At 44.6% G+C, this 14,754-nt stretch overlaps 1 protein-coding gene across 2 annotated transcripts in view; it reads left to right on the forward strand.

Annotated features, from left to right (window-relative positions):
• The window catches only part of MOV10L1 (Mov10 like RNA helicase 1), a 226,876-nt gene that overhangs the window by 33,867 nt on the left and 178,255 nt on the right, over nucleotides 1–14,754 (forward strand). Inside the window, exon 3 of one of the 2 annotated variants that reach the window (XM_077264879.1) lies at nucleotides 1,309–1,392. The exons of the other annotated variant lie outside the window; for it this stretch is intronic. Coding sequence (XP_077120994.1) covers nucleotides 1,309–1,392 — 84 coding nt within the window. The remainder of the gene's footprint in view (nucleotides 1–1,308; nucleotides 1,393–14,754) is intronic. 2 annotated transcript variants of the gene reach the window in all.

Here is a 14,754-nt window from a genome sequence, read left to right on the forward strand (position 1 = left end):
TGGGGTATATTTTGTATGGAGCATCTTATGGGGCCCATCATAGACTTTTATGGAGCATTATATGGGGTGTATTTTGTATGGAGCATTATATGGGGCTCCTGATTCAATATGGATATTCAAAAACACTTAACCTACTGATGTCTCAATTAATTTTCCTTTTATTGGTATCTATTTTTATTTTTGAAATTTACTAGTAACTGCTGCATTTCCCACCCTAGGCTTATACTCGAGTCATTAAGTTTTCCCAGTTTTTTTGTGGCAAAATTAGGGGTGTCTGCTTATACTCGGGTCGACGTATACTCGACTATATACGGTACTTACTGCACAAATTAGCCAATTTGTGTGTGTTGTACACAAGCCACCACAAATTGGACCTTTTAATTGTCATAAAACCTCTAGCACTTCCATGAGTGGACTAAATATTCAAATTTATTTCAGGAACACAGACAGGACAGCCAGTTAGCAAAACCAGTTTGTTTCGACCAGAAGGTCTTAATCATGGTATCTGATAGGAGGCAATTTTTTATCTTTTTTAACCCCTTTCTGACATCAGATGTAATAATCCGTCCTTGTACCCTTGGCCTATTTGACCAGGGACAGATTATTACGCCTGAGCAATTGCCCGCGCAGACAGATTCTGACAGCTGACACCCGGCACTAAGTGCCAGGAGTGGTTATAGACGTGACACGGAGTCCCGATCATTGCCATGGTCATCTGGGTCACCAGACCTAGCAACCTTGCTGATCATGCCCAGTGCATGATGAGCAAGTTTGTCTGTCACTGCAGAGCTGACAGTTTTTATAGCATGGGGATTCTGCTGCATCTCGATGCTGAACAAGCGATCAGCCTGCAAAAAATGATAGTCCCATGGTGGGACAAAGTAAAAAAGTTAGAAAAATGTAAAAAAAAAAGAAAATGTAAAAATATTTAAAAAATATTATAAAAAAATCAAAAGATATTGTATCTCTAAATAAATGTTTGAATGAAAAAAATAAAAGTATACTTATTTGGTAGAGAAAAAAAAAATGGAAGTAATCTCCAGCGTGAAACTTGGATAAAAGTTCAATTTATTTAGACAAATCCATTAAAATCCTTATTTCATTGTGGTATAGCAAATGATGGGGTACATGATACGACCAACGCGTTTCGACCTGTTAAGGTCTTAATCATGATTAAGACCTTGAAAGGTCGAAACGCGTAGATCGTATTATGTACCCCATCATTTGCTGTACCACTATGAAATAAGGATTTTAATGGAGATTTATTTCCTTTTTTTTTCTGTGTTGTTGACAACGCCTCTGATCCAGGCACCTCCTTGCGTGAATTACATTCTGAGTCAATCAAGACTTTTGTTCCTGAGCAAACTTGCACACAACTTCTGCTTCAAACTGGTGAGCTGAATTTTTTCCCCTTCCCTTTTCCTTTGCATACATATACTTATTTGGTATCAACGCATCCACAACGACCCGACCTATAAAACTGTCCCACTAGTTAACCCCTTTAGTGAACACCATAAAAAATAAATAAAAAACAAGGCAAAAAACAATGCTTTATTTTCATACCGTCGAACAAAAAGTGGAATAAAACACGATCAAAAAGACAGACATAAATAAACGTAAAACTGCTGAAAACATAATTTTATCCCGCAGAAAAACAAGCTGTCATACAGCTCCATCAATGGAAAAATAAAAGTTATAGCTCTAATAAAGTGATGCAAAAATAATTATTTTCTCTATAAAGTAGTTTTTTTTTGTATCAAAGTGCCAAAACATAGAAAACTATATAAGTGGGGGTATCGCTGTAATCGCACTGACCCGAAGAATTAAACTGCCTTATCAATATTTACCACACACAGAACGGCATAACCCACTCCTCAAAAGAAATTCCTGAATTGCAGTTTTTTGTTTATTTTGCCTCACAAAAATCGGAATAGAAAGCGATCAAAAAATGTCATGTGCCTAAAAATGGTATCAGTAAAAACGTCAGCTCGTCCTGCAAAAAAAAAAGACCTCACATAACTCTGTGGGCCAAAATATGGAAAAATGTGGTGATGCAAAAAGTTTTTTCTGCAATAAAAAGCGTCTTTTAGTGTGTGACAGCTGCCAAACGTAAATTTTTTTAAAAAAATTGAAATAAAATGTTATTTTTTATGAGACCTATTTTGCACTCGGTTTTCTTATGTTGATCTGCTGATTCACTTTAGAGTGTGTCTCTTGCAAAGCGGTTGTTGTAGTTGCTATTTTTTTGGTGGTAAAAAATGCCACAAAAAATGCCACAACTATTGTGGTCTAATAAATATTTTTGGGTATTTTAAAATTTTCACACTCATATAAAAGATAATGTTTTATATTTCTATTGTTAAAAGTTATGTCTTAATATTAAAGCTTTTCTTACTCCAATTTGATTAGTCAGTGAAATGTTTAATTAAAATTTTTTGGAGAACTATAAATACCAATCTACTGTGAAATTTTCATATTTACACACCCTATAAAAAAACAGTTGCCTAATATATGAATTCACAATGCATCTACATTTGTAATCCAATAAGAATAAATACATTCCGTAAAAAAGGATACTTATGGACAACCATGTCACTATTTACAACAGCTGTTTAGTTATATATAAAAACTCAATGACGCAATGATAGTAAAAGTCACCTTGATAGTAATTGCATAGCACAAATAACTGATAAATGGTTTGTACAGTCATATAATTCCATGTTAACATCGTACAAACAAGGATGTTTATAAATCACTCGGCCTTGACTATGGTCGACTAATGAGGCACAAAATATCGTATGATGTCAAAGAAACTGTTTCCAATGTGTGATACTGATATCACTGGAATTTAAACACTTTTATATCCACCTCCACGGGTTTCTGTTGTTATCTCTTGATGGCACGTCAAATGATCAATAAATGTAGCGGAGTTGTCAAAACTGTACTAAGATCAGCTTCAATAGGAGAACTGAAGCTCCAAACACAGGTAACGGCACGGAGACCAATCAGAGTGGAGTAAGACTGTACAAGAATCAGCTTTAACCCCTTAAGCCCCGAGGGTGGTTTGCACGTTAATGACCGGGTCAATTTTTGCAATTCTGACCACTGTCCCTTTATGAGGTTATAACTCTGGAACGCTTCAACGGATCTTGGCAATTCTATCATTGTTTTCTCGTGACATATTGTACTTTATGATCGTGGTAAAATGTATTCGATATAACTTGCGTTTATTTGTGAAAAAAATGGAAATTTTTCGAAAATTTTGAAAATTTTGCAATTTTCCAACTTTGAATTTTTATGCCCTTAAATCACTGATATATGTCACGCAAAATACTTAATAAGTAACATTTCCCACATGTCTACTTTACATCAGCACAATTTTGGAACCCAAATTTTTTTTGTGATGGAGTTATAAGGGTTAAAAGTTGACCAGCAATTTCTCATTTTTACAACACCATTTTTTTTTTAGGGACCACATCTCATTTGAAGTCATTTTGAGGGGTCTGTATGATAGAAAATACCCAAGTGTGACACCATTCTAAAAACTGCACCCCTCAAGGTGCTCAAAACCACATTCAAGAAGTTTATTAACCCTTCAGGTGTTTCACAGGAATTTTTGGAATGTTTAAATAAAAATTAACATTTCACTTTTTTTCACACACAATTTATTTCAGCTCCAATTTGTTTTATTTTACCAAGGGTAACAGGAGAAAATGGACCCCAAAAGTTGTACAATTTGTCCTGAGTACGCTGATACCCCATATGTGGGGGTAAACCATTGTTTGGGCGCATGGCAGAGTTCGGAAGGAAAGGAGCGCCATTTTACTTTTCCATGCAAAATTGACTGGAATTGAGATGGGACACCATGTTGTGTTTGGAGAGCCCCTGATGTGCGTAAACATTGAAACCCCCCACAAGTGGCACCATTTTGGAAAGTAGACCCCCTAAGGAACTTATCTAGATGTGTGGTGAGCACTTTGACCCACCAAGTGCTTCACAGAAGTTTATAATGCAGAGCCGTAAAAATAAAAATTCATATTTTTCACAAAAAATTTTTTTGCCCCCAATTTTTTATTTTCCCAAGGGTAAGAGAAGAAATTGGACCCCAAAAATTGTTGTGCAATTTGTCCTGAGTACGCTGATACCCGATATGTGGGGGTAAACGACTGTTTGGGTGCATGGCAGAGCTTGGAAGGGAAGGAGCGCCGTTTGACTTTTCAATGCAAAATTTACTGGAATTGAGATGGGACACCATGTCGCGTTTGGAGAGACCCTGATGTGCCTAAACATTAAAACCCCCCACAAGTGACACCATTTTGGAAAGTAGACCCCCTAAGGAACTTATCTAGATGTGTTTTGAGAGCTTTGAACCCCAAAGTGTTTCACTACAGTTGAAAACGCAGAACCGTGAAAATAAAAATTTCTCTTTTTTTTCCACAAAAATGATTTATTAGCCCCCAGTTTTGTATTTTCCCAAGGGTAACAGGAGAAATTGGACCCCAAAAGTTGTTGTCCAATTTGTCCTGAGTACGTTGATACCCCGTATGTGGGGGTAAACGACTGTTTGGGCGCATGGCAGAGCTCGGAAGGGAAGGAGCGCCATTTGGAATGCAGACTTAGATGGATTGGTCTGCAGGCGTCACGTTGCATTTGTAGAGCCCCTGATGTACCCAAACAGTAGAAACCCCCCACAAGTGACCCCATATTGGAAACTAGACCTCCCAAGGAACTTATCTAGATATGTTGTGAGAACTTTCAACCCCCAAGTGTTTCACTACAGTTTACAACGCAGAACCGTGAAAATAAAACTTTTTTTCCCACAAAAATCATTTTTAGCCCCCCCCAAATTTTTATTTTCCCAAGGATAACAAGAGAACTTGGACCCCAAAAGTTGTTCTCCAATGTGTTCCGAGTACGCTGATACCCCATATGTTGGGGTAAACCCCTGTTTGGGCGCACGGGAGAGCTCAGAAGGGAAGGAGCACTGTTTTACTTTTTCAACGCAGAATTGGCTGGAATTGAGATCGGACGCCATGTCGCGTTTGGAGAGCCCCTGATGTGCCTGAACAGTGGAAACTCCCCAATTCTACCTGAAACTCTAATCCAAACACACCCCTAACCCTAATACCAACGGTAACCCTAACCACACCCCTAACCCTGACACACCCCTAACCCTAATCCCAACCATAAATGTAATCCAAACCCTAACTTTAGCCCCAACCCTAACCCTAACTTTAGCTCCAACCCTAGCCCTAACCCTAGCCGTAACCCTAGCCCTAATCCTAATGGGAAAATGGAAATAAATACATTTTTTTAATTTTATTATTTTTCCCTAACTAAGGGGGTGATGAAGGGGAGTTTGATTTACTTTTATAGCGTTTTTTTTATATCGGATTTTTATGATTGGCAGCTGTTACACAGTAAAAGACGCTTTTTATAGCAAAAAAGTTTTTGCGTCTCCACATTTTGAGACCTATAATTTTTCCATATTTTGGTCCACAGAGTCATGTGAGGTCTTGTTGTTTGCGGTATGAGTTGACGTTTTTATTCGTAACATTTTCGGGCACATGACATTTTTTGATCGCTTTTTATTCCGATTTTTGTGAGGCACAATGACCAAAAACCAGCTATTCATGAATTTCTTTTGGGGGAGGCGTTTATACCGTTCCACGTTTGGTAAAATTGATAAAGCAGTTTTATTCGTCGGGTCAGTACGATTACAGCGATATCTCATTTATATCTTTTTTATGTTTTGGCGCTTTTATACGATAAAAAGCTATTTTATAGAAAAAATAATTATTTTGGCATCGCTTTATTCTGAGGACTAGAACTTTTTTATTTTTTTGCTTATGATGCTGTATTGCGGCTTGTTTTTTACGGGACAAGATGACGTTTTCAGCGGTACCATGGTTATTTATATCCATCTTTTTGATCGCGTGTTATTCCACTTTTTGTTGAGTGGTATGATAAAGCGTTATTTGGCTCGTTTTTTTTTTTTTTTTTTTTACTTTGTCTCAGTGGGGGACATCACAGATCGCTGATCTGACAGTTTGCACAGCATTCTGTCAGATCAGCGATCTGACTGACAGCGCTGCAGGCTTACCAGCGCCTGCACTGGACCCGGAAGTAATCCCTGCAGGACCCGGATCCAGCCCTGCGGCCATTTTGGATCCGGGGCCTGCAGGGATAGGAGGTAAGAGACCCTCGCAGCAACGCGATCACATCGCGTTGCTCCGGGGGTCTCAGGGTAGCCCGCAGGTAGCCCCCTCCCTGTGCGATGCTTCCCTATACCGCCGGAACACTGCGATCATGTTTGATCGCAGTGTGCCAGGGGTTAGTGTGTCGGGGGCGGTCCGTGACCGCTCCTGGCACATAGTGCCGGATGTGAGCTGCAATAGTCAGCTGACACTCGGCCGCTCTCCTCCCGTGAACGCGGCCGATCGCATATGACGTACTATCCCGTCAGTGGGAATTAAGGCCCACCCCACCTCGACGGGATAGTACGTCATATGGGATTAAGGGGTTAATGATAAAGAAACCTCCAATAATTGTTGTGTATCACATTCCAATATACCGTATTTTTCGGATTATAAGATGCATTTTCCAGGACGTCCCTCCTGACAGCACCATGGAGGATGTCCTCCTCCTCCTTGCAGGGAAAGGAAGCACACGAGAGGTTAAAAGGTCCTGTCCCACCCCCATTCCCTCAGTGTTTTTCCTGCTCCTGCATGGAGGGACACACGAAAAGAGCTGTGTACATCCGGTGCAGGAGGTCGGGCGTTCCAGGTGGAACGCAGATTCACCCAAGTCAGGCGGCGAGCAGCTTCCTGGATCTCAGAGGGGAGCGCGTCATTTCCAGTAATGTTACTTCCGGTGACGTCACTAAGGCGGGCAGAGTGTGTGCTCCAGCGGTGGAACGCATAGCAATGTGGACTCTACTGGCAACAGCGTCCAGTGTCACGCCACCGTGCTTCGGACTGCAGCTGCAGAGACAACCATGGAAGGAGACCTGCTGGAGGAAGGAGGGGTAAGTGCGCCTGGCGCAGACCACCCTCACCTCACATAGGCCTCAGGAAGCTTAGGGTACTGTCACACAGTGCAATTTTGATCGCTACGACGGTACGATTCGTGACGTTCTAGCGATATCGTTACGATATCGCAGTGTCTGACACGCAGCAGCGATCAGGGACCCTGCTGAGAATCGTACGTCGTAGCAGATCGTTTGGAACTTTCTTTCGTCGCTTGATCACCCGCTGACATCGCTGGATCGTTGTGTGTGACACCGATCCAGCGATGTGTTCGCTTGTAACCAGGGTAAACATCGGGTAACTAAGCGCAGGGCCGCGCTTAGTAACCCGATGTTTACCCTGGTTACCAGCGTAAACGTAAAAAAAACAAACAGTACATACTTACATTCCGGTGTCTGTCCTCCGGCGTCTCAGCTTCTCTGCACTGTGAGCGCCTGCCGGCCGGAAAGCGAGCACAGCGGTGACGTCACCGCACTGCTTTCCGGCTATGGCGCTTACACAGTGCAGAGAAGCAGAACGCCGGGGGACAGACACTGGAATGTGAGTATGTACCGTTTGTTTTTTTTACGTTTACGCTGGTAACCAGGGTAAACATCGGGTTACTAAGCGCGGCCCTGCGCTTAGTAACCCGATGTTTACCCTGGTTACCCGGGGACTTCGGCATCGCTCCAGCGCCGTGATTGCAACGTGTGACCGCAGTCTACGACGCTGGAGCGATAATCATACGACGCTGCGACGTCACGGATCGTGCCGTCGTAGCGATCGAAATTGCACTGTGTGACAGTACCCTTATAGCCTATTACTCCCTATCTTATGCCATTTAGCATAAGGGAACCCCCGCTGCTCCTCCGACCACAGCTTAAAAGCCCAGCAAGGTCTCGGTGAAATCCAACAGATGCCCTGTGTGTCATGTAAAGCTCCCGGACTCCCATGGCAAAACTCTCTGTGCACCCTGTACATCAAAGGTCATGAGAGATGAGTAGCCGTTGCTGCTATCAGAAATGAGATCCCTAATCCGTCAAGAGGTTCAGGCCTCTATGTCCAGCCTCACACAACCACGGCCGTCCAGCCCCATTCCAGGCCGCAAGCAAGCCAGGCGGGAGAGAGATTGGAGGGAGCCGGAGTATAGTTCAGATGACGAGTCCGATCTAATGGACTCTGTCTCAGAAGAAGAGGGGGAGCTTCCAGCAGAGAGCCTCGACCGGGGTAGAAAATATATTTTCCAGGCAGAGGACACGGACAAGCTTGTTCAGGCGGTGAGGAGTACCATGCAGATCGAGGAGACCCCTAAGCCACAGTCCAAACAGGACCTGATGTTCGGGGGACTTATGTCACAGAGGCAGACTGTATTCCCTATAAGTGAACATATCCGAGCCATGGTACTAGGAGTGGAAGAACGCTGAACACCGTCTAGTACTGTCCCGTGACTTTAAGGGTATGTGCACACGTCCGGATTTCTTGCAGAAATTTCCTTTAGAAAACCGGAAATTTTCTGCAAGAAATCCGCATTTTTTTTTTGCGTTTTTTTCCCGTTTTTTTCGCGTTTTTTTAGCATTTTGCAAGCGTAATTAGCTTGCAGAATGCTAAAGTTTTCCAAGCGATCTGTAGCATCGCTTGGAAAACTGACTGACAAGTTGGTCACACTTGTCAAACATAGTGTTTGACAAGTATGACCAACTTTTTACTATAGATGCTGCTTATGCAGCATCTATAGTAAAAGATAGAATGTTTAAAAATAATAAAAAAAATGGTTATACTCTCACTGCAGACAGCCGATCTCAGCGGCGTCCGTTCCTATAGATGCCGATGTGGTTCAGGACCTTCGATGACGTCGCGGCTTGTGATTGGTCGCGTGAGTCAAATGAGCGGTCACGAGACCAATCACAAGACAGCGACATCATCACAGGTCCTGAACCACACCATCTATAGAAACGGAAGAGAAAGCATGCACCGGAGAGGTGGGAACACTTCGGGGGCCATCAGAGGGTGAGTATAGGACTATTTTTTATTTTAATTCTTTTTTTTTTACCAATTATATGGTGCCCAGTCCGTGGAGGAGAGTCTCCTCTCCTCCACCCTGGGTACCAACCGCACATAATCTGCTTACTTCCCGCATGGTGTGCACAGCCCCGTGCGGGAAGTAAGCAGATCAATGGGCTCCTAGGTGTGCGGAATCCCCGCAATTCCGCATTTTTAATGAACATGTTGCTTTTTTTTCCGCGATGCGGTTTTTTCACGGAAAAAAAATCGCAACATTTGCACAAAAAATGCGGAATACCCTGTAAATAATAGGAGGCATATGTAAGCGTTTTTTTTGCGTTTTTATCACGTTTTTATAGCGAAAAAACACGAAAAATCCTGAACGTGTGCACATGGCCTAAGGGTTGCTTATCATTCGACCCTGAAGTCAAATTATGGGAAGAGATTCTAAAGATAGATGTCCCAGTAGCAAAGGTCACCAAAAATAATGCCATCCCTTTTGAGTACTCGTCTAACCTGCGCGACCCTATGGACAGAAAAGCTGACATGCTCCTAAAGCGGGCCTGGGAAACATCTGCGGCCCTAATTAGGACAAACATAGCAGCCACCTCGGGGGCCAGATCTATGTATCTATGAATGGGTCAGTTGGAAGAACATTTGTCCAATAAGACCCCTAGGACTGATATTCTAAGCTCCCTCCCCATCATGAAATCAGCCATGGCGTTCCTGTCTGACATGTTGGCTGAATCGGTTAGATTTTCAGCTAGGAACAGCTCTCTATCTAATGCAGCCAGGAGGGCTGTATGGTTAAGATCTTGGTCAGGAGATAACGCCTCTAAGGGTACTGTCACACAGTGGCACTTTGGTCGCTACAACGGCACGATCCGTGACGTTCCAGCGATATAGTTACGATATCGCTGTGTCTGACACGCTACTGCGATCAGGGACCCCGCTGAGAATCGTACGTCGTAGCAGATCGTTTGAAACTTTATTTCGTCGTCAAGTGTCCCGCTGTGGCGGCATGATCGCAGCGTGTAACAAAGGTGTGCACGATATTCCCAATGTCCCGTATGACTTCTACATCGCAACTACGTCATGAATTTATCGCTCCAGCGCCGTGCATTGCAAAGTGTGACCGCAGTCTACGACGCTGGAGCGATAATCAAGCGACGCTGCAACGTCACTGATCGTGCCGTCGGAGCGATCAAAGTGCCACTGTGTGACAGTACCCTAAGACCAAGCTCTGTTCCATCCCATTTTCAGGGCTAAGAGTATTTGGGCCAGCTTTAGATAACATTCTGGAATCAGCACTGACAAAAAGAAATGTTCCCCGAGGACAAACCTAAGCGGCCCCAGCCCTTTCGGAGAGGTTTCTTCTCCAGGAGACAGTATGGCTTTAGAGGTCAGGGTAGGTCCAATAGAGGGTCCTACAGGGGCTCCCATAGCCAGAGCGGGAAGAACAAAGGTTTCTTCTTTAGCCCGACCTCCAGATCCAAAAGACAATGACTAGTGATGAGCAAGTATACTCGTTGCTCGGGTGATCTCCGAGTATTTGTTAGTGTTCGGAGATTTAGTTTTCATCACCGCAGCTGAATGATTTACAGCTATTAGCCAGCTTGATTACATGGGGGGATTCCCTAGCAACCAGGCAACCCCCACATGTACTCAGCCTGGCTAATAGCTGTAAATCATTCAGCTGCGGCGATAAAAACTAAATCTCCGAACACTAACAAATACTTGGAGATCACCCGAGCGTGCTCGGGAAAACCCGAGCAACGAGTATACTCGCTCATCACTATCTATGACGCCACTTGCATCGGGGAAGACTCCACCACTTTGCAAGAAACTGGGTCCAAATCACACAAAATCAGTGGGTTCGCAGAACCATTGCAGAGGGATACAGCATAGAGCCCCCTCCCCCCCCCCCCCGAAATACGTCTCCCCTACCGTAGTCTTGGCAGACTCCGCTTTACAGATAGACTTACAGGACATGGTCATTTCGGCAGTCATAATTCCGGTTTCCCCGACAGAGGTGGGCAGGGTGCACTACTCCTCCCTATTCACCATCACAAAGCCGTCAGGCGAGGCCCACACTATTATAAATCTAAAACCTTTAATGGAATCAATCCAGTCGGCAATTCATCTCATAGACATGGACGCAGTAATGTTCACTCTTGATCTGAAGAGTGCCTACTATCAAGTCCCGGTGCATCCCTCATCACAAAAACTGCTAAGATTTGTGGTAAGACTACCAACCCGGACCTGCCACTACCAGTTCCAGTGCCTCCCCTTTGGACTCGCTTCGGCCCCCCTTTTCTTCACAAAGCTGGTATCCGAGGTTGTGGCCTTCCTGAGAAACCAGGGTATCATAATTATCCCATATCTGGACAACTTTCTCCTGGAGGCAAAATCGGTAGAGACTCTGATAGAACACAGGAACCGGACGATATCAGTATTGGAGTTTCTGGGCTGGACCATAAACTGGCGGAAGTCAGACTTGATACCAGAATACAGGAAGATTTTCCTTGGAGTATGTCTAGACTCCAGATGCAGGATATCCCACTTACCAGAGGACAAACAGGAAGCAATTCGCATCCGAGTTATGAATTTGTTGGAACATCGAACCTCCATAAGGGCCGCTATGAAGGTGCTGGGGCTAATGACTGCATGTATACCATGTGTCAGATGGGCACAGTCACACTCAAGACCATTGCAAAGAGATACTGTCCATATAGGATCGCCGTCAGACCTCACTGGTCAGAGCCTGTCAGGACCAGTAAGGAGGTCACTCCTCTGGTGGACTCAGACAGAGAACCTGAAGGTGGGAGTGCTATGGTCCACCTCCCCTTATGTAGTGGTCACCACGGATGCCAGCACGTGGGGATGGGGAGCCCATCTACGCTGGAGAATCCTTCAGGGCAGGTGGCCGGAAGACATCAGAGGCAGATCCTCCAACTTCAGGGAACTACTGTATATGCTGTTTGGGAGGCCCTAAGAGGAAATCAGTCCACGCTCTCAAATTATCACGTCAGGATATTATCCGACAACGTGACAGCGGTCTCATTCCTGAAACATCAAGGAGGTCCAAGACACCGTCCACTGCAGGACCTGGCAGATAGAATATTCAACTGGACAGAAGGTACAGTCCTATCCATAACGGCAGTACACCTGGAAGGGTCCCAGAACGTGGTAGCAGATTATTTGAGCAGACAGCGGGTTTGCCCAACCGAGTGGGAGCTGACCAGAATATCTTCCAGGAACTATGTCTGCGTTTGAAAACCCCCAAGATAGACATATACGCAAACAGAAGAAACTCGAAGGTCTCAAAATTCTACTCTCTGAACACTTCGGACGTTCCGGATGGGATAGATGCCCTGAGTCAAAAGTGGGTAGAACCCCTCTCATATGTGTTCCCACCCATTGCGCTCATCCCAGCCGCCCTACGGAAGATCCAGGAGGATCGGGCAAGAGTCATCATGGTCGTCCCGTACTGGCCAAGGAGGAGCAGGTTCCCTCTGCTAGGGGCCTTGGCGATCGAGAACCCAATCAAGCTTTCCCTTCGGGAGGATGTCATCCACAAGAGACCGATTCGCCACCCAAACCTCCACCTCTCAGCCTGGATCCTGAAAGGGACATCCTGAAGGCTAAGGGCTTGTCAGACCAAGTCATAGCCACTATCCAAGCCAGTAGGAAACCAGTCACATCAGCAATTTATCTAAAAATTTGGAAGCGGTTCTATCTGGAGGGTGGCAGGTCCGACTTCGTGGCAGGCACCTTGGACATACCTAGAGTCCTTGAAGGTTCAGGTCTCAGCACTAAGCACTTTCTTTGACTATCCTCTAGCATCCCACCCATGAATAGTAAGATTAATTCGAGCAACTCAGAGGCTGCTCAGCACTATTAGGCAGTTTACTCCGCCTTGGGACCTTAGCCTGGTCCTCAGGTCCCTGTGTAGGGATCCATATGTCCACAGCAAAAATATACCTATTATTATTATTATTATTTTATTATAATAATAATAATACGCATATCTTCCCTGTGGACATGCCTATATCAATTTGCACATGATAAACTGCATTTTTAATGGCGATCACCATGGCCAAGAGGGTAGGGGAGATCCAGGCTCTATCCACCAGAGACCCGTATCTCCAGATCAGGATGATAGTTTAATTTTAAGACTAGACCCTGCATTCATACCAAAGGTAGGCTCTAGCCAGAACCGAAATCAGGAGATAGTGTTACCCTCCTTTTATAACAATCGTTCCAACGCAAAAGAGAAGAGCCTCCACTCTCTGGATGTCAAACAGGTGGTTATAGAATATCTAGAGGCCACTAGTAGCTGGCGTATACACTCAAACCTGTTTATTCTTTTCGGGGGAAAAACAAGGGTAAGAAAGCCGCTAAGGCTTTAATTGCACGATGGATTGCGACTAATCTCAGACGCTTACCGGGCTGAGGGGGATAGCCCTCCAGTAGGTCTAAGTGCCCATTCTACCCGTAGGGTATCTGCTTTCCGGGCCGAGAGAGCAGGCGCATCATTGGAGCAGATCTGTAGGGCAGCAACATGGGCCAGAGTTGACACATTCTGTAAGCATTATAAACTCGATGTACTGTCTGGCCAGCAGACCGCATTTGGTAGGAAAGTTCTCTAAGCGGTAATCCCACCCTAGGGATGTTCTTTGCTACTCTCCATGGTGCTGTCAGGAGGGACGTCCTGGAAAATAGGCATTAGACCTACCGGTAATTATGTTTCCAGGAGTCCATCCTGACAGCACTGGCAGTTCCCTCCCCGTATTTTTGTTTAATATTTCATATGCTGTAATAAGATTCTGTCATTAGTGTTATTTGCATTAACCATGTAGCGGTACTTCTTACAACACTGAGGGAATGGGGGTGGGACCGGACCTTTTAACCTCTCCTGTGATTCCTGTCCCTGCAAGGAGGAGGAGGACGTCCTCCATTGTGCTGTCAGGATGGACTCCTGGAAACATAATTACCGGTAGGTTTAATGCCTATTTTTTTCCCTACAAATTTGAGAGGAAGATGGGGGGTGCGTCTCTTAATCCGAAGTGAGCTTACTGGGGGTGGCGGCGACGGTGGAGTGGGGTGACAGGAAGCAGAGTCACTGCTTCACGAGGCAAGTAGTGGCAGGAGTGAGGCGGTGCCCGGGCGCTAATTAGATGATGGCACCGGTGGCCGGAGTCTCCTTTGCCATTCAGCTCCCTACCGTGGGCTCCAGTAAAATGGCCACCGGAGGTGGCGCATTCGCACTTTGAGATCTCGGGAGATGAGGAACTGAATGGCAAAGGGCATTCCATTCACCAGCGCCGAGATCTAATGAGAGCCCAGACAAGGCCTCATCGCCCCACTCCTGTCCCCGCCAGCCTCCAGCTCCATCGCCTTCGACCACCTGTTAAGCTACAGCTAACACTGATAAGACCCACCATCATTTTATTTTTTATTAAAAACTTTTCACTACTTTCCATCCCAAAATTTGGGGTGCATCTGATAGTCCAGTGCATCTCATAATCCGCAAAATACGGTAATTTTATAATTTCACTGGGCTTCTTGAGTACCAGTATATTGCTTTCTTTTTCTTTTAGATTTTGACTCCAGGTGTATTGGAGAATACCATAGTACTTGTACTTTCTTGTGAAGAAAGGGTTTCAATGTACACCTTCGTTGCAACGCAAACCAAGGATGTTAAATGAGTTGTCTTTTTTCATTACTTGAATGCATGTATTTT

Source organism: Ranitomeya variabilis, chromosome 5 (assembly GCF_051348905.1).
Source record: "Ranitomeya variabilis isolate aRanVar5 chromosome 5, aRanVar5.hap1, whole genome shotgun sequence".
NCBI lineage: Eukaryota > Metazoa > Chordata > Amphibia > Anura > Dendrobatidae > Ranitomeya > Ranitomeya variabilis.